Source organism: Microcaecilia unicolor, chromosome 4, assembly GCF_901765095.1.
Source record: "Microcaecilia unicolor chromosome 4, aMicUni1.1, whole genome shotgun sequence".
Taxonomy (NCBI): domain Eukaryota; kingdom Metazoa; phylum Chordata; class Amphibia; order Gymnophiona; family Siphonopidae; genus Microcaecilia; species Microcaecilia unicolor.
The window spans coordinates 304,094,203-304,117,426 of record NC_044034.1 but is presented as its reverse complement, the minus strand read 5'-3'; the positions used below and the strand labels follow the sequence as shown (position 1 = coordinate 304,117,426).

Below are 23,224 nucleotides of genomic sequence, written 5' to 3'. Positions count from 1 at the left end.
GCGTCCCTTGGTGCTACCTATGCGGGAGCAGTAAGTTGAAGAGAAGGCTTACAGGGCAAACCGAAGGCAGCGTGTATACATCGCTAACGCTGCCGGCAGCACAGAAAGATTGAAGACTGCTGCGCCAGAGGATGGGGAGGGAATAATGATCCCAGTCCTCGAAGTGTGCTTGTGCTTGCTTGCGTGTGCGGGGGCACAGCCCGGACTGGAAGAGTGGGGCACAGCAGAGGGAAGAAGCAGGAGATGGATGGGACTGGGAAAAGCGGTGAGCAGAGGAAAGGAGCAGAAGATGGATGGGACTGGGAGAGGTGGGGCACAGCAGAAGGAAGGAGCAGGAGATGGATGGGACTGGGAGGGGTGGTGAGCACAGGGAAGGAGCAGGAGATGAATGAGAATGGGAGGGGTGGTGAGCAGAGGGAAGGAGCAGGAGATGGATGGGACTGCGGGGTGGGAGAGGGGAAGAAGCAGGATGTGAAATGAGGGATATGAGAAAAAGGGCAAGAAAAAGGGATGATGTGAGAAAAGGTTGAGACAATGTGAATGACCTGGAAGACTGGAGAAAGAATAAGAGACATTGAAAAGGGATTGGGGTACTGGTGAGGGGTATAGGAGAAAGGGATAAGTCTCTGAAGGGGGTTGAGTTAGGGTAGAAAGGGGTTAAAAAGATGGTGAAAGATAAGTTGTTGGGCATAGGGTATAAGGTAACAGGCAGAAGAGTGATCTTGGAGGCAAGGGAAGGAAGGAGAGACATGGATGGAGCTGGGACTGATAGGGTGATGAGATGCAGTGGAGGGTAGATGAGGGCAAAGGGGGTGAGTACAGAGTATGGGAATGAGAGACTAATGAAGTGGGTGAAAAATGGGGGAGGAATTTAGGAGACTGGGTAAGGGAGAGACAGAGGGGGGAATGGGAGTGCTGGAGAGGGAATGAGAGGGAGATGGTCAAAGCCAGTAGGTAGATGGATACTAAGGACAAAAGAGTGAGAGAAAAGTGTGGGGGGAGGGGGGAACATAAAATGAAAGATCAGTGCCAGACAGATGCAGAGAAGGACAGGAAGAAGACAAGAGAAGAGTGAAGAAATGGAAAGTCAACCTGGAAAAGAATTTAGGAGAAGACTGATACATGGAAAGTGGAAAAGAGACTGGGACCAGACCAACTAGAAAAATAGAATACTCAGACAACAAAGGTAGAAAAGAAAACATTCTTTTTATTTAATGCTTTTTAAGGACTAAGATGTGCCTGCTTTGTGAAATGTAAATTTTTTTCTATGGTATTTTGTAGAATACAGGAGAAAATTTCTGTTTCTCTTTTACCAGTATTTGCACTGCTTACAGTCTGGCTTTCTTGAAGAGATCTCTATTTCAGTTTTTGTGGGCATGTTTTTTGTGGTTCCCTATTTTGTATCACATAAGGGGGTCTGTCCATGTTCTGCATATGTGACTGACGTGACAGATTCTGCTAGCATGTAGTGTTTGCGTAGGAATGTGTAACAGTCCAGCTTGTTACAGTTTTCCAGTAGCAGGTATGTTGGTGCTCTAGGGTCCAGTGTAAAATTTATAGCACTGTCTTTTCATTGGTGGGTTAAGACTGTTGTGTGTTAAGTTTTCTATATAGGTTTTGAGTGTCTTTTTGTAGGGTTTTGTGGAATTTCATAAAGTGTCTGGCCCTATTGTTTTTGATATGCTGGCTTCATATTCAGCATTTTAGTCTGGTGCGTGTGTGTTTTTGTTGTTTTTCTTAATAGCCATAATGAATATGTATGAGATGTATGTATGCAAATGAATATGGAAATGTGCCAAGCCACACCCTTTGCCCCCACAAATGAAACAGTCAAATTACGCCCATGGCCACACCCATGGGGAGTAGGGAAGGGAAAAGCTGATGCCAGGCTGCAGCGATGGATTGGGGGGGGGGGGGGGGGAGGGTCTTTATGTTTTTGTAATATGTTTTTAAATTATGTGTGTTGAATCGTGATCTGCTTAGAATTGCAGAGATAGTGTGGCATAGAAATTTAGAAAATCAATAAATTTCTAATTTTTGGTTCTTTATTCTGTAATTGATGACGGGTTGGTCTGTGGTCTCCATGTGACCGAACAGGTAAGAGTTTCTGTTGGCATGTGGCTTGTATGGGGATCTATGAGTCTGACTTCTGTCTTTTCCAATGGGATGCATATTGCTGTTGTGTATATTCACTGCTGCCTTTTTCAAGGTACTGTGATTGGAACTGGTGTTATGATTTGTACTATAGGCTCTAAGAAGCCTGTTTGCAGGATTTAGTGTTACTTCACAAAGTACCTGGCATTTACGGGATTTTGTTGCTATTATTGAGGTGCTACCAGAATTTGAACACATTGTTATATGTCATTGCTGTAATTATAATTATAAAGGACCCTGTCATGTGCATTGAGATGTTTGCCATTATTGTAGACGTATGTCTGGTCAAGTTTGATATGGCATAATGTAAACTATATTTACAAATATAGGTTTTTCCATTATATGTGGTTTATGTTGATGCAGGGCAACTGTTGGGCAGCATTCTAAGGAATTATTTTGTAGTATCCCAAGAAACACTGCTCATACCTATATACATAGTGCCCACCCATATTAGCTCTGGGCCCACCCAAAAAGTCAGGTCTGGCTAAGCCACTGAAGGCACAGAAAAAGAAAGGAAAAATTCCCGACCGAAGTCAAGGCCTAAAAGCGTCCTAATGACGAAAAATAAAAGGAAACTTATAACCGTGCAAAATCACTAAAAAAATTTAAAGAAAAATAAGGATGGAGGTTCCAACAACAGGAACACAATAAATGATGAAAAAATAATGAAAAATAGTCGAAAGGCACAAAAAAAAGTTCTCTAGGACCGAGTGATATGAGGAGATGGCAAAAAAAACACATCCTCTTCACTGCAGAAAAAAAGAACTGACGAGATAGCGTGTTCTTGTGGTGGGAGGGAAGGCACTCACACATGAGCGGTGGAGCATGTCAATAAACTTCTACAATTTGGTTACTGGAAATTCTGGAAGTTTTTTTGGTCCACCCCTATTCTCTCTTCCAAGCACTTTTTATGTAGGGGTACTCTTCCTGTTTTTTTGTCTGTGATAAAGAAGACAAAGCAGAGGAGGAGGAAGAAGAGGCAGAGATGGAGGCAAGTCATGAGGCATCATCTGAGCTACCATGGCTCAAGCCTGTGCACCTGGCACCTGGAGGGAGGTACAGATGGACCCCCACCCTCAAAGACCTACTGCAGGGGAGATGAAAAAGGAGGCGGAGATGAGGAGAAACAGGTGCAAGAAACACCAGCATTCTTTATCCTGAAGAATGTCCCTCCTGGATGCGAAAAGGTACCCAGGGAGTCAGGAGCTGCAGGGGGAAGGGGACACATTCCCATTCTTGAGGACCCCTTTGCTATTGTTTGTTTAAATTTGTTCATGAGAGTAACTAGTACCGTTTCTGTGCTGTGGTTAGACCGGAATCCTGACTGTGAGTCGTGTAGTATTGAGAATTTGTTTAAGTAATTTGTAAGTTGTGTGGTTACCATCCCTTCCGTTAGTTTGGTTATTAAGGGAATGTATGCTACTGGTCTGTAGTTGGTTAGTTCACTGGCACTCTTCTTTGCGTCTTTTGGTATGGGGGTGAGTAGTATGTTTCCTTTCTCCTTCGGGAAGAGTCCAGTTTGTAACATATAGTTCGCGTGATTCGTGAGGTCTGTTATAAATTGTTGAGGGGCAGATGTCATAAGGTTGTTTGGGCATATGTCTAATTTGCAATGAGATTTGGTGAATCTTTTGAGTGTTTGGGAGATAAGATCCTCCGATAATATCTCAAAGTTGGTCCAGGTTCTGTCTGCTGGGTATACACCAACGTCTGGGTCTAGACAGTCAAGGAGCTTGGCGTAATCGGTGGTAGTGACTGGTATTTTAAGTCGCAATTGTACGATTTTCTTTGCTCCTGGTGTATCTTGGAGTTCAAACATGCGTGGGATATGCATAGAGGAATCCTGTGCAAAAGGAATGGATCCTCAGAAGCTTAGCTGAAATTGGGTGGCAGAGCAGTTGGGGGGAAGAGGGGGTGGTGGTTGGGAGGCGAGGATAGGGGAGGGCAGACTTATACGGTCTGTAACAGAGCCGGTGATGGGAGGCGGGACTGGTGGTTGGGAGGCGGGAAATACTGCTGGGCAGACTTATATGGTCTGTGCCCTGAAAAGGACAAGTACGAAAAGGACAGGTACAAATTCAAGGTAAGGTATACACATATGAGTTTGTCATGGGCAGACTGGATGGACCATGCAGGTCTTTTTCTGCCGTCATCTACTATGTTACTATGTTACTGTGGTTGTGATTGCTGTGGTGTCTAGTAGTTTATTTACGAGTTGGAAGAGTTTGTGTGTGTCTTTGTAGTTTGGTCCAATTTCAGTTTTATAGAATAATCTTTTAGTTTGTCTTATGGTATATTTGTATTTTCTTTGCAGTTGTTTCCAGGCGTTAAGCGAGGGGTCGTCTTTCTTTTTGTTCCACGCACATTCTAATCTTCTGACTTGTGTTTTAAGTTTTTTCAGTTCTTCATTGAACCATGGTGTTGAGTTCTTCCTATGTGAGGTTCTGGTTTGGGTTGGGACAATGTTGTCTAATATTGATCTACATCTATCGTCCCATTCTAGAAGGAATTGGTTTGTGTCTGCCTTTATCGTCCATCCATTGTGGTAGATGTGTTGCCAGAATGTTACCGGGTCTATTTTTCCTCTCGTGGTGTAGGTTTTTCGTTCTTGTTTATTAATTTTGTCTTTAGTTCGCCATTGTAAGGAGATGTATGCTTTATAGTGGTCTGACCACGGTATGGGCGTCCATCTTGTGTCTGTTAGTATAAGGTTTGAGTCTGGATCGAATTTGTGTGTGATAATGTCTAGTGTGTGTCCTTTATTGTGAGTTGGTTGTGTGTTTGGTACGTGAAGATCCCATAGTTGTAGGAACTCTTTGCATTCCTGGGTGCTTGTTGAATTAAGATCTTCAAGGTGTAGGTTGATGTCTCCTATTATGATAAGAGAGACACAGGTGTTCGAGATGAAGTCCATAAAGTGTGTTTGGGAATCTTGCCAATTGCCTGGTGGCCTGTAGAGTAGGACTGCATTAAGGTGTTCCTGCAAGTTTGGGTGATTAATTCTTACCGAGGCGATTTCGAGTTGTGGTAGAATGGATTCAACTGTGGTTGTGATGGTGAATTCGGATTTGTAAAGTATGGTTATTCCTCCTCTTCTTTTTCCGTTCCTTGTCCAGTGGGTAATTTTGTATCCAGGTGGGCATAGATCTAATATTATGGGGTCTTTGAGGTCATGGATCCAGGTTTCAGTGATGAATAGGAGGTCGAGATTGTCTGTGGTGATCCAGTCGGTTATGATCTCTGTTTTATTTACTGCTGATCTGGCGTTTACGTACCCCATTTGGATCGATTTGTAAGGTTCAGTTTGGGACATAGATGTGTTAATTTTTATTAGTTGCTTGTTTTCTTGGTATCTGGTTTTGTTGTTTCCTTTCTTCCCTTTCTGTTGGTCATTTCCGTATGTGTTTGTTTTTCTTTTTAATTGGTTGTTGTACTTTTGGTCTGGTGAATTGTTGATGGGTTGTATGTAGGTTTTGTGTATTGTGGGTAGATTGTTGTTTAAGTTGGGAATAGTCCTTCCGTGAAAGATTAGGGATAGGAGGTAAATTATCATGAGTATTTTGTTGGTATTCATGTTGGCTGTGATATGTGTTGCTTGGTTGTGCCTGAGGGTATTAGTGAATGAACTTGTGTATGAGTTTTAAGCAGTGTCAGCATTAGGCATTGTCAACATCAAGTAATATGAGCACTTGAGTAACGAGATGTGATTTCAAGCAGTGTCCACATTAATCAGTCTATACATCAATCAGTATCAACATTAAGCAGTATCAACATTTGAGCATATGTGATAAGAGTCTCATTTATAGTCCAAGGTGTGGTTCTCATCTATGACTCAATTCGGATTAGTATAATGCATTTAGTGCGTATGGAGCAATCAGAGCAAATAGGTCATGCATTGTTTCTATAGTTCGTAGTGCAGTTCTCAACCAAGCATGATTCAGACATACAAACAATAAGCTTTGAAATTTCATAGAGCATTTAAATCATATAGAGCAGTTGTAGGTGTAAAGCACTCACAGCATATATGCAATTAAATCATATAAGGCAATTGCTGGTGTACAGCACTCACATCATATAGAGCAATTCAGGATTTTTGTAGGACAGTTCTAGGCAGACTTCACCAGTCTATACCTTTCCTGGGTATTCTAACAAACGCCGCAGAGCAGATCAACATACCGTGGAGGGTCTCTGGTATGAATTCTGGAGCAAGTCTCTATTCATCTACCACCACGATGTGATGAGGTGGAGCTCCCGAGGTTCCACTACGCCCTTTGTTCCATCCACGAGGTTTCGTCCTGCGTTCCTTTTTCTTTGCTTCAGTTGCGTTTGGACGGCGCTTTGTATCCACGCTTTCTCATCCCAGAGTCGCGTGTGTGCCGCTTTCTTTCTGCTTTTTGATCAGTCAGTGTCTCTCGCGTTCCACGGAGGCTGCTCTAATCATCGGCGCTGCCGGCGCTGCTCCCCTGGATGGATGGAGTTCGTGTCGGTGGTCAGTTGCAGCGGTTCTCGGTTCAATCGTCAGGTCAGATTGCTATCTAAATCCTTCGTTCGGTTGTTCACATCGGGTTCGTGCGCTCGGTTGCTGTCCCCGTGTGCGTCCAGCTGATGTCAGCTCACGCCGGCGGGGTCGCTTTCCTCAAGGGTCACGGCTCGGCTACGAGGGAGGGTCAGGGCTGTGGACGGGCCCTAGCTCCAACTCACTTGTTCCGGGTGGTGCGCTTTACTCTGTGGGGATGTTTCGCATCCAGCGGTTCCCCTGTGTTGAAGATCTCTAGGATATGGGCTTTAGCGATTCAGGGTTGTATACCGGTCCTCTGATCTCCACTGTTTCATGGCCTCGCCGTCGTCAGTTGGCTCGTTGGGCCGACCCGACCCGGGTGAGATGGCAGCCCAGGTGATCAGATCATCTATCGGATGGCTCGGCGGTTCGGATCAGTCAGTGCCCGATTATTGGGTTGCTGTCCTCCCTAACCGAGTCTTTGCGCTCGTCAGAGCGTTCCGATTTTCGTCGTCTTTGGCTTGGGTCAGCGGAGCATTTCGCTCTCGTGACCTTCTAGTCGGCCTACTTCATGTCCTATTCTTTTTCCGCCTCCCTACTGAGTGTATTTGTTTGATTAAAACTATGCCTTAGTTTTCTAAGAAAAAGTATACACAATGTTCAGCCAAATACATTTCCAAGCATCCTGTATCTGGTGTGCAGCAGTTTAAAAACATTTTTTTTTTTTGGAGGTGAAACAGCTCTTTAATCCTAAGCATTCACAGTACTGTTACTGGTACCATAACATGCCATAATAATTAGATACAACAGATGTTTTGACCCTCTTTGGGCTGTAATCTCATACCACAACAGAATTAAATTACACTGATAGATCAGGGCACAAAATGCAAAACTTGCTCCCCATACCCCATCCTGCATAAATTTAGTTGAATTAAATCAAAGAAGAAAAAAAGGTTATTGCACATCCATTACTTGGAAAAAACTACATTTGCTGAGTAGAGTTTCAGTTCCAAGTGTTGTTTTCATCGTCATCATCCTGAGTCCTCAATCTATAAATTTTGCCTTCTTTTTTGAACTCATCTCCACGTTTCTCTGACACTCACTTCCTGTTTCCCTCTTTGGTTCTGAGGCAATGGATGCCGAAGTTTGAGGATAGTTTTGCTCACAGTTCCAGGGTCGTCGTGCCTCCCTTCCTCCCGTCCACTGCCAGCCCTCCTGCTTACGAATTTTTGAAGTCTCATTTACCCAGTCGGGGTTACGGCGGACGACGGCGGCTGCAGCAGCATCGGTAAACGGCGTACAGGCTCGGGCCGTCTCTGTCTCTCAGCTCTGGTCCAGCCCTCATTTCCTGTTTCCGCAAGGGCAGGACCAGAGCTGAGAGACAGAGACGGCCCCGAGCCTGTACGCCGTTTACCGGTGCTGCTGCCGGTGCCGTCGCCGTCATCCGCCGTAACCCCGACTGGGTAACTGAGACTTCAAAAATTCGTAAGGAGGGGGGCTGGCAGTGGACGGGAGGGAGGGAGGAAGGGAGCTATTTTAAGGGCAAAAAACCTTTTTGTAAGGCAAGTAGAATGGAAGTTTTGCCTGTTGCTCTCCTACTTCTTCCAGATGTTCCCATCCAGCTAACAACTTCTTGAGGTAATTCCCAAACTCAACAAAGATGTTGTAAATGCAATCGTAGGAGCATCGAGTTCTTTAATCGTGGAACTGACTTCTTTAACCTGACAGATAGCATCTTTAACCTTATCCCCAAAGAGGTTATCACCTTGACATGAACATCAGCAAGATTCTTCGTTGGCCCTGAAGTTTGTAGTCTGGCTGTTCTACAAGCTGATATGGAAACAGCTCCTATTCTTGAGGCAGTGTTCCTGATGAGATGTACTCTTCTATGATGTTAAGATGTTCAGAGATGGATCCTAAATGATTACTAACTAGTTATATCTAGTGCTTTATTTAATTCAGAATCTGCCTCTTCCCAAAGACTGCTACATAACAAACCTAAATTTGCTAACTTCCCAAACGGACTATGAATTTACCAAATGGAAACAACCCACTCTCACACCTTCTAGTATTACACAACATTACATCTAACCAACAAGACTGTATTCGCATAATGTCCTACCTATAAACAAGATTTATCCACGTAATGACCTATCTATAATATTGTACCAATGCTGTCCTACCTAAGTTGTAAACCACACTGAACCCTAAATAGGGAATATTAGCGGTATACAAGTCCTGAAATTAATTGAATTGAATGAATTCTGAATGTTGATAGTGCAACATCTGCACTTAGAGAGCATCTATTCTTTCAGCTAACATGCTTCTTAAATAAACCCTTGTCTTGTGTCAAAGACTTTGGGCTCCTTACCAGGAGGATACTGAAAGGAAGATCTACTGCGTGCTTGTCTGACATTGCTGCCTGGATGTCTCAACGCCACCTGAAATTAAATATGACCAAAACCGAGCTTCTCATTTTCCCCCCCAAACCCACCTCCCCGCTCCCCCCGTTTTCTATTTCTGTTGATGGCTCTCTCATTCTCCCTGTCTCCTCAGCTCGAAACCTTGGGGTCATCTTTGACTCTTCTCTCTCCTTCTCTGCTCATATCCAGCAGACCGCCAAGACCTGTCGTTTCTTTCTTTACAACATCCGTAAAATCCGCCCCTTTCTTTCCGAGCACTCTACCAAAATCCTCATCCACACCCTTGTCACCTCTCGTTTAGACTACTGCAATCTGCTTCTTGCTGGCCTCCCACTTAGTCACCTCTCCCCTCTCCAGTCAGTTCAAAACTCTGCTGCCCGTCTCATCTCCCACCAGGGTCGCTTTACTCATACTACCCCTCTCCTCAAGACCCTTCACTGGCTCCCTATCCGTTTTCGCATCCTGTTCAAACTTCTTCTACTAACCTATAAATGTATTCACTCTACTGCTCCCCAGTATCTCTCCACACTCATCCTTCCCTACACCCCTTCCCGTGCACTCCGTTCCATGGATAAATCTTTCTTATCTGTTCCCTTCTCCACTACTGTCAACTCCAGACTTCGCGCCTTCTGTCTCGCTGCACCCTACGCCTGGAATAAACTTCCTGAGCCCCTACGTCTTGCCCCATCCTTGGCCACCTTTAAATCTAGACTGAAAGCCCACCTCTTTAACATTGCTTTTGACTCATAACCACTTGTAACCACTCGCCTCCGCCTACCCTCCTCTCTTCCTTCCCATTCACATTAATTGATTTGATTTGCTTACTTTATTTATTTTTTGTCTATTAGATTGTAAGCTCTTTGAGCAGGGACTGTCTTTCTTCTATGTTTGTGCAGCACTGCGTATGCCTTGTAGCGCTATAGAAATGCTAAATAGTAGTAGTAGTAGTAGTACTGGATTTAAGCTTTTTAAAAACTCCTTCCAAGACTACCAAATACTGTGGTAGATGAGGATTGTGATGTCCAGGTGCAGACTGTACCTTGTATTTAGCATCTAGATGCTTATATATGAGTTAGATGGACTAAGGGTTTTGCCATATTTTTGACTTCAGACCCTGTAGAACTGGGACATCAGAGGATTTCATAATTGATTCAAAGTCTTTTCTGACAATAAAGCTGTCAGGTGATCCTAAGGCAAGGTCCTTTAGTGTTTTCTGTAAAGATTTCACAGTTAGGATCCTCCAGAGAGCTGTCCTGTTGGGATGGAATTATGTTCTGTTTGTTAGAGAGAGATGACCTCTTCATCTGATGAAAGAGACTCAGAATCATGCAGTGTAGTATTAGCAATGGGACTGAAGATAAGGTTATATGGCGGAGGTATTTTGCTTGAGGGAATGTCCTGTCCTGAAGGCAGTGGTGGAGCCATAAAATGAGCTGGTAGTTGAAGGGAGGGTTGCAACAAGGTAAAATTATATATCATACCTGATAATTTTCTTTCCATTAATCATAGAAGATCAATCCATAGACTGGTGGGTTGTGTCCATCTACCAGCAGGTGGAGATATACAGCAATCTTATCTCTCTATACGTGGTCATGTGCTACCAGGAAATCCTCAGTATAGTCAATATCAAAGCTCCATCCGCAGGAATCACCAAATATAGAGAATTACACCCACAAAGGAACACTCCGCCACCCAACCACCGCCGAAGTGGGGGGGGGGGGGCACCCACACCTGCCGACGTGGGGGGAACTGGTATGTCCGGCTACCACAACCGCGGGAGGAGCTGGCTTAACCCATCACCGCCAAAGCGAGAGGGAAACAAAGCTACCCTACTACCGCACGAAGCAGGAGGGAGCACTGGCATAATTTAGTTATGAATCCAACCACCGTCGAAACGGGGGGAAAGAAGCAGCTGCTCACTGTAACACAAAGTCGTCCCCACTCTAGGGAAATCCAAGTGGAAGAACTTGAACTCGAAGTCCTCCTGAACAGGAACTGAAGTCTAAACTTGAACCTGAAATATAACTGAACTAGAACAAACAGTACAGATATCTGGGAGGGCCTATGGATTGATCTGCTATGATTAATGGAAAGAAAATTATCAGGTATGATACATAATTTTACCTTCCATATCATCAAACAGATCAATCCACAGACTGGTGGGATGACCCAAGCAGTACTCACCCAGGGCGGGACATGGAAATCCCAACACTGAAGCTCCAAACTGGGCCTCAGCCCGTGCTGCCACGTTCAAGCGATAATGCCGTGAGAAGGTATGAGCCGACGCCCAAGTCGCCGATCTGCAAATCTCCTCCAAGGAAACAGATATAGACTCTGCCATCGAAGCCGCCTGTGCTCTAGTAGAATGAGCCTTCAGCTGGATAGGCGGCACCTTCCCTGCGGTCACATAAGCCGACGCAATCGTTTCCTTGACCCAACATTTTGATGCCTGCAGACCCCTATGGGGGCCCGCGAACAGCACGAACAGGTGATCCGACTTCCGGAAATCGTTGGTCACTTCCAAGTATCTGATGATAACTCGTCTAACATCCAAGCATCTGAGAGCACGATACTCCTCTGGATAAGCCTCCCTACGGAAGGAGGGTAGACAAAGCTGCTGATTCACTTGGAAGTGAGAAACAATCTTGGGCAGGAAGGAAGGCACTGGGTGAATAGACACTCCTGCCTCCGTGAACCGCAGGAACGGCTCTCTACACGAGAGCGCCTGGAGCTCTGAAACCCTCCTGGCTGAAGCGATTGCCACCAAAAAGACCGCTTTCAACGTCAGGTCCTTCAGAGACAGCCGCAATAATGGCTCAAAGGGTGGCTTCTGCAAGGCCCGCACCACCAGATTGAGATTGCATGTAGGCACTATCGAGTGCATAGGAGGGCCTAGGTGATTAACCCCTTTGAGAAAACGCACCACATCTGGCTGAGAAGCCAGGGAAGCACCCTTCAGGCGACTCCTGAAGCAAGCTAGAGCCACTACCTGGACCTTAAGAGAGCTGAGCGACAGGCCTTTCTCCAGACCTTCTTGCAGGAACGCCAACACTGAAGCAATTAGCGCCGTGAAGGGCGACAGGGATCCTGCCTCGCACCATGATACAAAGGTACGCCATACCCTGGCGTACGTAGTAGAAGTAGAGCGCTTCCATGCTCTCAGCATAGTGGTGATGACCTTGTCCAAGAAGCCCTTCTTCTTCAGCCGCTTCCGCTCAAGAGCCAGGCCGTAAGACCAAAGGGGGAGGGATCCTCCATCATCAAGGGGACCCTGATGTAAGAGGCCCCGCTCCGCTGGAAGCTGAAGAGGACTGTCTATGGAAAGCCGGATCAGGGCCGCATACCAAGGGCGTCTGGGCCAGTCTGGACCCACCAGGACCACCCGGCCAAGAATTCTGCCCAGCATAGGCCAAGGCGGGAACACGTAGAGAAGCTCCTGTACCGGCCACTGCTGGAGAAGAGCACTGACCCCCAGAGATCGAGGGTCCCGTCCTCTGCTGAAGAACCGCGGCACTTGGCAATTGGCCGAGGTCGCCATCAGATCCAAGGTCGGCATGCCCCAGCGCTTCGTGATCTCCAAGAACACCCGAGCAGACAGTTGCCACTCTCTGGGATCCAAGGTATGGCGACTGAGAAAGTCCGCCTCGACATTCAGGACTCCCGCAATGTGAGCCGCCGACAGCTGGTCCAGATTCGCCTCTGCCCACTGGCAAAACTTCATGGCCTCCCTGGCTAGGGGGGCGCTCCTGGTACCTCCCTGGCGATTGACATAGGCCACGGCCATGGCATTGTCTGACAGGATTCGAACTGGCCTCAGCATCAGTACATGAAGAAACGCTTGAAGCGCCAACCGAATGGCCCGAAGTTCCAAGAGGTTGATGGACCTCTTCGCCTCCGCCGGCGACCATATCCCCTGCGCTGTCCTTCCCAGGCAGTGGGCTCCCCAGCCCGTCAAGCAGGCGTCCGTCGTAACGACAATCCACTCCGGGGACGTGAGAGGCATACCGGCTGACAACTTGTCTGACATCAGTCACCAACTTAGCGCCCTTCTCACCTCTGGGTCCAGAGGAAGGCGAACTGCGTAATCCTCCGAAACCGGAGTCCAGCGCCGCAGAAGAGAGTGCTGTAGTGGCCTCAAATGGGTCCTGGCCCAGGGCACTACCTCCATCGTGGCCGTCATGGAGCCCAACAGTTGCACATAATCCCAAGCCCGAGGAGCTGAGGAGGCTAGGAACCGGCCCACCTGGGCCTGAAGCTTGAGGCTCCGGTTGTCCGGCAAGAACAATCTGCCCACTTGGGTGTCGAACCGAACACCCAGATAATCCAGGGCGCAGCTGACTTTTCTCCCGGTTGATGATCCATCCCAGGGAGCTCAGAAGAGTAATGACCCTGTTCGTTGCTCTCCCACACTCCGCAAAGGAGGAAGCTCGAATCAGCCAGTCGTCCAGGTAGGGATGGACTTGCACTCCTTCCTTGCGGAGATAAGCCGCAATGACCACCATCACTTTGGAGAAGGTCCGCGGAGCCGTAGCCAACCCGAACGGGAGAGCTCTGAACTGGAAGTGCCGGCCCAGCACTGCAAAGCGCAGGAAGCGCTGATGAGGCGGCCAGATGAGAATGTGCAGATAAGCTTCCTTGATGTCCAAGGATGCCAGGAATTCTCCTTCTTGTACCGCAGCAATCACGGAGCGGAGAGTCTCCATACGGAAATGCCGTATTCGCAAGGCCCGATTGACTCCCTTGAGATCGAGAATAGGCTGAGAAGAGCCTCCTTTCTTTGGCACCACAAAGTAAATGGAGTAACGTCCTGTGCCACGCTGCTCTACGGGCACTGGGACCACCGCCCCAAAGCGGAGCAAGTTGTCCAGAGTCTGCTGAACTGCTGCCACTTTGAGGGGAGACTTGCAGGGAGAGTTCACGAACCCATCTCTCTGGGGCCGGCAGAACTCCAACTTGTAGCCGTCTCTGATGACTTCTAGAACCCAAGCGCCTGAAGTTACCCTGGTCCACTCGCCCAGAAAAGAGGACAGCCTTCCTCCTATCTGCTCTGGGCCATGGACCAGGGCCCGGTCATTGGGTACAAGACCCTGGGGGAGGACCAGAGGAAGAACCTCCTGAGCGGGTCTCTGCAAAAGGAATGCTGCTTCGGGGAGAACCTCTGCTTGAAGGAGGAGGAGGAGCCCGACTTGCATGGGCGATACCGACGGGCTTCTTGAAAACAGCCCTTAGAGGAACCAGGGCGAGCACTGCTGGCCCTTGCCTTGACCTCCGGCAACCTCTTGCCTTTAGAACTGTCGAGATCCGTCACGATCTTGTCCAGCTCATCCCCGAACAGCAGCTTGCCCTTAAAAGGCAACTTGGCTAAGCGGGATTTGGAGGCATGGTCAGCTGACCAATGCTTTATCCAGAGCCATCGAAGGGCAGAGACTGTCTGAGACATACCTTTAGCCCAGGCTCTCAAAACATCATACAGCAAGTCTGCCAAGTAAGCCAAGCCTGACTCCAGGACCGGCCAATCTGCCCTCAAGGAAGGATCCGAGGGGGAGGCCCGCTGCACCACCATCAGGCATGCCCTAGCCACATAGGAGCCGCAAACCGAGGCCTGCAAACTCAAGGCAGCCGCTTCAAAGGCTAACTTTAAGGCCGCTTCCAATTTCCTGTCCTGTGAATCCTTAAGGGCAGAGCCACCTTCCACCGGCAAAGTCGTCTTTTTTGTCACAGCAGTGATTAGAGAGTCCACTACCGGCCAGTGCAAGGCCTCCTGTTCACCCTCTGGCAGAGGGTACAGACGAGTCATGGCCCTGGCTACCTTGAGGCTCACCTCAGGAGAATCCCACTGAGCCAAAATTAGAGTTTTCATGGCTTCATGGATGTGGAAGGTCCTGGAAGGGCGCTTGGTTCCCAACATAATAGCGGAACCCGCCAAGGCTGAAGGAGGGCCTTCCTCCGCAGAGGAAATACTCAAGATGCTCATAGCCTGAACAGGTTAGGCAATTCCTCTGAGCGAAAAAGCCGCGCTGCAGAGGGGTCATCTCCCCCTTCAGGGCGAGGATCAGCCTCCTCCAAAGCATCCCCAAGGGACCTTTGGGAGAACTCAGAAACGCTGCCCTCACCTATCTCAGAAGAGACAGAGTCCCCCAAGACCTGAAGGTCCACCCGAGGGCGCTTGATCAGGGAAGCCTCTGCCTCCATTTCTGACAGGGGAGCAGGAGCAGCGTTTTGCAGTTGAAAGGCCTGATGCAGCAACAAAATAAACTCGGGAGAGAAACCCCCGTTTGTGCACCTCTGCAACCTGGGCCACAGCCCTAGAGGAACTCTCAGCCTCCACTCCATAGAGCGGGGGAGAGGCGCGCTGCGCATCCAAAATTGCGCCCGGCACGTCACTCCGCGAAGGAGCCATGCGGGAAGCATGGTGCTTAAACTTCGCCATCTTCTTACCGCCGTCCAACTCAAAGGCGGCCATACCAGAGTCCGTCCGAGCTGCATGGGCGTCCGAAGTCGGAAGGGCAGACATCGGGGGATGGGTGCCTAAGGCGGGAAAGGCCACCGACATCCCAGCGGAGGAAAAACCGGCTAAATCAGCAAAGTCCGGAAGGGCGCCAAAAAAGGGCTTCTCTGCCTCCGATCCCCGCGCCTCCCCACTAGCCGCGTGATCACTGTCCAGGGAGCGCTTTTTTGTGCCCTTACCATTCGATGCCATGATCCACGAGGGAAACATTCGGGGAACCCCCTGCCCGCTAGGAAAATGTAAAATTACCTGCTTCTTGCTCCGAGCTGCAACGAATTGTGTCCCAGTGAGCAGCTGCAAGTAAAATCTTTTCTGCTTCAAGATTATGTTTTTGTATTTTTAACAGAGCCAGCGGGAGGGGGGAGAAAAGGAGGGACCTGGCACCACCAGGTTTGCACTTGCTCACGAAGAGCCCTCAACCCCAGGTACTCAACAAAGCCTAAGTAAATAGGCGTGGAGACCAAGCCAGAGCAGCTGCGTGTGACCACACACCTGCTAGATAGAGAGAATACTGAGGATTTCCTGGTAGCACATGACCACATATAGAGAGGCAAAAGATTGCTCTCTATCTCCACCTGCTGGTAGATGGACACAACCACCAGTCTATGGATTGATCTGCTTGATGATATGGAATATCTTTTGAAAAAGTTGAACCAGCAACAGTGCTGCATTCTGAGTGGATTGTGGTGGCATAGGGGAAGCAGACTGTTGTGGAATGGAAGGAGAATGCAGTGCTGGACTCTGAGTAACAAGTAATTGTTACACAGGTGAGAGCTAAGGCATGTCTAGCTTCGTTGACTTTCATTTTCCTAGTAGGCAGAGATTGCAGGGCAGGTGTCTGGACTAGTGAGGAAATGGGGTAGAATGGTGGGATTCTGAATTTACTGTAACCATGGAACTGAATGAAGAAATAGACATGATTTATCTGTTTGAACAGTGGATTTGACGGGCTTTTGTTCTCGACTCAGCACAACTTCTGCTGAACACTTGGATTTACAGTGTCATTCTGGTAGAGTATTTTCCTTTTTCAGTGGTTTCACCCATGTGGGGGAACCAGTTGGAGCCGTTAAGTTAGTGCTGGTTCCCACTGGTATTTTGACAGAGCCCGCAGAGAAAAAAGCATGATGAGGGCTCATGGATGGAGAGCCCTCCAGTACCTGAAAAAGGCTCTTGTCAGATATATTGAGGTGAAAAAGTGAAGAAATTGTCCCCTGAACTGTGAGGAGAGAGGGCTGGCACATCCGAAATGCAGCACAGAAGAAAAAAAAAACATAATCAGGTTAGAGAGGGCTGTTCCACTAACAGAAAATAAAACCAAGTATGGCTGTATTATCCTGCTTATTCAAGGAGAACAAATATCTACACATTAATTAAAATAAACAGCTGTATTCAGATAGGAATGTAAGCTAACAAGATGTATTCCCAGAGAAATAACAGCAGTTGACTACAGGGCCAGCCACATGTACGAGTTGGAAAGATTTTGCATGCTTCTATGTTTTGACTAGGAGGTATGTTCTCTCTGCTGTTACCTTTGCACGCTTCTATGCTCTGACTAGGAGGTATGTTCTCTCTGCTGTTACCTTTGACTAAGGATGTTCATGGCTAGGGATGGGCAACTGAAAAACCTTTGGTCTGTGTTGTTTCCCGTGTCATTTATGGGCCTTTTTGATTTATTTGGGAAGGTGGGGGTTGGCCATTTTGTTCTAAGAATTTATTTATAATTTTGCAAACAAAATACAAGTACACACTTGTTAGAGAAAAACAGAGCATAACTAAGAAAAACGACAAAGAAACAAAAACATATTCCGTCTTAAACCACTAATAGAGGGGAGGTGGACCAACTATACAGGAAATATCTTAAGAAATATTAAGGAAAAGGCCATAAACTGAAATAATAACCTGCATCACAATAATAATCGTTGTTAAGATGTTACTGTCCAACATGATATCTTCTTCATATCTATGAAAGTTCTTAAATGTTGTGGATCAAAAAAATATATACTTCACCCCTAAACACTGTACTAAGCATTTACATGGATATGCCAACAAAAAGGTTGTGCAAAAAGTACAAGTTTCAGCACACATGGCCAAGAATAATTTTCTTCTTTCATGCGTACATTTGGTGACATTTGGATAAACCCAGACCTTTTGTCTGTGAATTACGAAAAAAAGTCTTATCACTGCATTTAAATCCTGTTCATATACAAAAAAGAAACAAGAAGTGTAGCTCTTTTGGGCACATCAGAGTCCTCATGTAAAGCAGATAAATCCTTTAAATCATAATTAGCCCTTTGAACTTGCCCCCCCCCCCCCCCCCACACACACACACTTCAGCTGGTACTTCACCTGCATTTTTCAGTACTGATGGTAGGTAATAAACCTTGTTCAAGGAAATGGCTGATGAGGAATATTGAACATTTTGTTCTTAATGGAACAATGTTGTTAAAGTGTGCCATCTTTGCAAAGAGGGTACACTCTTTCCTGATAGTGTGTGCAGACAGTGTGTGATAGTTACATTACACACTATCAGGAAAGGAACTGCACATAGTACACATTATTATCAGCAAATGAAAAGCACAAAGTTTTGTGATTTTTCTGCTCATTTTCATTTGCTAATGATATGCAACAAAATGGGATATGTTGTTGACATTTCTCATGTTGTTGCAAATGACATCCCATCCCTATTGGCAGCTGTGAGAACATGGGGTCCATGAACTGAATCTACTTCCCTGTACCCATAGGAGACAACTTTTCAAAATGATTGGGGGTGCTGAATTTTTTTTTAATAGGTGGTGCATTCCCCCGCCCCCTCCCTCCCCCCTCCCTCCCCTCCAAGTTCCAGGCCCCCCTCTCCTCCGAGTGCCAGTCCAAACCCCAGCCTGACCTCTTCTCCCACAACAGTCCTCGGTCGGTCCGTCCTCGCCTTCCTGCATGCCGCCCAGAATTTTAAAACTCATCTTACCTTGGGGTCCCGGCGGCAGCAGTGAAAGGCGAGCAGGCTCGATGCTTCAGCCTTCCCTTCTCTCTCAGCTCTGGTCACACCCTTGTGGAAACAGAAAATGAGAGCGGGACCAGAGCTGAGAGAGAAGGGAAGGCTGAAGAGCCGAGCCTGCTCGCCTTTCAATGCTGCCGCCGGGACCCGAGGTAAGATGAGTTTTAAAATTCTGGGCGGCACACAGGAAGGTGAGGACGGACCGGCGGAGAACTGAGGGAGAATAGGGCGGGCACTGGGTAGGTAGGCTGGCTGCGAAGGAAACTTCCGACTTCCGGCGGGTGCAGAGCCAGTCCTAGGGTTTCTGGCGTCCTCCTGCAGCCTATTAGTCAGCGCCACTACACATCCAGGGGTGGGATCACTATGGCTCCGCCCCTACAGTAGTCACACTCCTTTTACCAGCCATGGCATCATTGCAAATATTACACCAGTATACAAGAAAAATAACTTTTTTTTGTTTTCATTATAAATAATTTCTGTAAGCTGTTACAGCTCCATTATACTCTAAATGACACAAACCATGAATTATGAGAACAGACAGTCTTGCCAACTCTGAAAAACAATGTGTTAGCAAAATCTCAGAATCTAACAAACAGATCCCTATTCAGACACTTAGCCTTGCAGTCACACATGCAGAACAGAGATAGCCCCTCTTCAAATTCTTCAAAAATTAACCTGAAATCCTAAGAAGTTAGACCCTGCATGCAGCACAATACCAGACAAACAGAAAGAAACACATTGCTATACATTGCAAAATAAGACAACAGATGTAGCAGATGTAAATTCTCAAAGTGGACACATTCCAAACACTAAAATGAAAATAAAATGATTTTTTTTTCTACCTTTGTTGTCTAGTGACTTTGTTTTTCTGATCATGCTGGCCCAGTATCTGATTCTGCTGCTATCTGTCCTCTTAACTCCGTTTCCTGGGCTTCCTTTCCATTTATTTCTTTACTTTCCTCCTTTCTTCTTCATTTCTTGTTCTATATCCATAAGTAAAAGCTGGGTCCTCCGCAGACTTGACTGTCCAGTGGATCCATGTGCAGTTTTTCTCCTCTCTTCCTTTTCCCTCATCTCATCTCCTTCCTCTCTCTTCCCTCCCCTCCATCCATGTCCAGCATTTCTTCTCTCTCCCCCCTCTATCCATGTGCATCTCGTTCCTGTCTTCCCTTCCCTCCCCTCCATCCATGTCCAACAATTCTCTCCCTGCCCTCCCTTCCACCCGCCCATGTCCAGCAACCCTCCTCTCTCCACTGCCCTCCCCTCCATCCGTCCAGCAACTCTCTGCTCCTTTCCATCCACATATGTTCAGCAACTCTCCTCTCCCATGCCCTCCATCCACCCATGTCCAGCAACTCCGCTGCCCTCCATCCAGTAATTCTCCTCTCTTCCCTGCTGCCCCCCTCCATCCATCCATATCAAGCAATTCTTCTTCCTCCCCTGTTCTCCCATCCATGTCTATCAATGCTCCTCTCTCCCCTGCCCCCTCCATCAATCCATATCCAGCAATTCTCCCCTCTCCCCTGCCCTCCTCTCCATGTCCAGCAATTTCTCCACTCTCCCTGGGCCCTGCCCTCCCATGATCCATGTCCATGCTCCTCTCTCCTCACCTCCATCCATCCATCCATATCAAGCAATTCTCCTTCCTCCCTGCCCCTCCATGTCCAGCAATTTCTCCTCTCTCCCTGGGCCCTGCCCTCCCATGATCCATGTCCATCGATGCTCCTCTCTCCCCACCTCCATCCATCCATATCAAGCCATTTCCCTCCTCTCTCCCAGGGCCCTGCCCTCGCATGATCCATCGATGCTCCTCTCTCCCCACCTCCATGCTCCATCCATCCATATCAAGCCATTTCCCTCCTCTCTCCAGGGCCCTGCCCTCCCATGATCCATCGATGCTCCTCTCTCCCCACCTCCATGCTCCATCCATCCATATCAAGCCATTTCCCTCCTCTCTCCAGGGCCCTGCCCTCCCATGATCCATGTCCATGCTCCTCTCTCCTCACCTCCATCCATCCATATCAAGCAATTCTCCTTCCTCCCTGCCCCTCCATGTCCAGCAATTTCCTCCTCTCTCCCTGGGCCCTGCCCTCCCATGATCCATGTCCATCGATGCTCCTCTCTCCCCACCTCCATCCATCCATATCAAGCCATTTCTCTCCTCTCTCCAAGGGCCCTGCCCTCCCATGATCCATCGATGCTCCTCTCTCCCCACCTCCATGCTCCATCCATCCATATCAAGCCATTTCCCTCCTCTCTCCAGGGCCCTGCCCTCCCATGATCCATCGATGCTCCTCTCTCCCCACCTCCATGCTCCATCCATCCATATCAAGCCATTTCCCTCCTCTCTCCAGGGCCCTGCCCTCCCATGATCCAGCGATGCTCCTCTCTCCCCACCTCCATGCCATCCATCCATATCAAGCCATTTCCCTCCTCTCTTCAGGGCCCTGCCCTCCCATGATCCATCAATGCTCCTCTCTCCCCACCTCCATGCTCCATCCATCCATATCAAGCCATTTCCCTCCTCTCTCCCTGGGCCCTGCCTTCCCCTCCATCGATCAATGCTAGTTTTCTCTCACCTACCCTACCCTCCCGCTCCCATGTTCACCTGCCCGCCCTCTTCTATTTAAATTTACCTCCGTGAAAGCACTGGCCGCTCGCTAGCAGCCTTCCCTTCACTTTGCTCAACAGTGTCCCGCCTTCTTCAGCGTCAGTGAAAGCGCTGGCCACTAGCAGCCTTCCCTTCGCTTCGCTCGGCAGTGTCCCGCCTTCTTCTGACATCATTTCCGCAAGGGCAGGACATTGTCAAGCGAAGGGAAGGGAAGGCTGCTAGCGGCCAGCGCTTTCACTGACGCTGAAGAAGGCGGGACACTGATGCTGCGACGGAGGTAAATTTAAATAGACGCTCAGCTGCAGTCTGCAACGTCGGAGGGGTAAGCGGCGGCGGTGCCCATCAGAAGTCGGCGCCCCCCGCCCCTGCCAGTGCCTGAGTGGCTGAAAATATTGGGGGTGCTTGAGCACCCACAGAGTCGGCGCCTATGCCTGTACCCTGAATCTTAAACCCATCATTCAACAAATTCTTCTACCCAGCACAGCATGCCCCATACTCCCTAGCTTAGATCAACCTACAGAGAGAAGATGGAAGTGAGCCATTGCCACTGCTGCCAAAAGAAGTCTTGCTGTCTCTTTCTCCCTTCCAGTCCCCTATGCACTAGCCTCCTGCCAGCAGAGGAAGTTAATATGTAGTGCTTGTTACCTGCTGCTGCTTTCTCTTTTACCTGCTTCCTTTTGAAATCAAAATTCACAAAACCTTCTGGCCTTGTGCAGACTAAGGGGTCCTATGTGGTTTTAACCTCAGAGGAAGAGATCCTAGCATATAAAGAGCACAACCTGCACAATTTCTTGTCAGCAGGGGATTAGGGAAGGAAATGTGGTGATACTAGGTGCATGGGGGAAGACAAGGAAAAGAACTGATGCCAGAACTGTTAGGAAAGACTCACAATGAATCTGCACATGGCTCCACATCACATCCCTCACAGGCCATCCCTGATTGGCTCGCTCTATACATCCCTCCAAGATGTATGTAATATGAATATTTATAAAATGCTATTAACTTTCATAATTCCATTAAGAATGTAATTTTATAAAGGAATTTTTGTGCTTTTATAAAATTAGATTGAGGTTAAGCATTTAAAAGTACTCACAGTGACAAGGTGTGTACTTTTACACTTTTACACCTATGTAGGCATGTTCAGAAGTGGAATTAAGGCAGAGTACAGGTGGCGTTGCAATTTACTTGCGTTAACTTACACCTGCTCTCTAGTATTTTATAAAGACACATAAATGCCTATAGGGCTCATTTTCATACCATTTAGACACACAAAGTGTCGTAGGTTATTATGGTACTTTGTAGGTCTAAATATATTGAAAATGAGCCCTTGTGTGTCTTTATAAAATATGCTTAAAATGGTACCTACATGGCACATACCAAATTTTTGTTAAGTATTGCCTTAATATACTCTCCTGAACAGAATGTAGGTATGTTATAAAGGACTAAAGCAAGCTATATGGAATAAGATGAATTTAATTTAAAAAACTGCTTATGTGGACCTATAGCGTATATCATAAAAAAACAAAATACTTAACCGGAGTCCAGAGCAGGTACTCATTGCTGCAAGTGAATCTTGGACACCATCGACATATCCATGGTAATAGCAGTTATTCTGAAACATCCATAATAGTTAAACTGAATATTTTCTTAAATACAAATGGAACAGCAGCATAAAAGTTCATGATTTCACATGGGTGAAAGAATCTGAATGCCCAAAAGACACCTTATTTTTGTAATATTAAAAACTGTAAAAGATGAAAATGTTTCTAAAAGTACTAGTCCCCTCCCCCCCCCCCCCCCCACATTCCTCTCAAAAAACAATAATAATAATATGGACTCTGTACTGCTGTTTAATGAACCAATCAATAGGAATATGAATTAGGGTACAAGGTCTAATATAAAGCGAACGCTACATACCTATCTATAGAAGGTATTCTCCGAGGACAGCAGGCTGATTGTTCTCACTGATGGGTGACGTCCACGGCAGCCCCTCCAATCGGAAACTTCACTAGCAAAGGCCTTTGCTAGTCCTCGCGCG

At 47.3% G+C, this 23,224-nt stretch overlaps 1 protein-coding gene across 1 annotated transcript in view; it reads right to left on the bottom strand.

Moving 5' to 3' along the window:
• The window catches only part of LOC115469711 (disintegrin and metalloproteinase domain-containing protein 9-like), a 538,235-nt gene extending 515,428 nt beyond the window's left edge, over window positions 1-22,807 (bottom strand). Inside the window, exon 1 of the mRNA XM_030202498.1 lies at window positions 22,722-22,807. Coding sequence (XP_030058358.1) covers window positions 22,722-22,807 — 86 coding nt within the window. The remainder of the gene's footprint in view (window positions 1-22,721) is intronic.
• Between the last annotated feature and the right edge of the window lie 417 nt (window positions 22,808-23,224).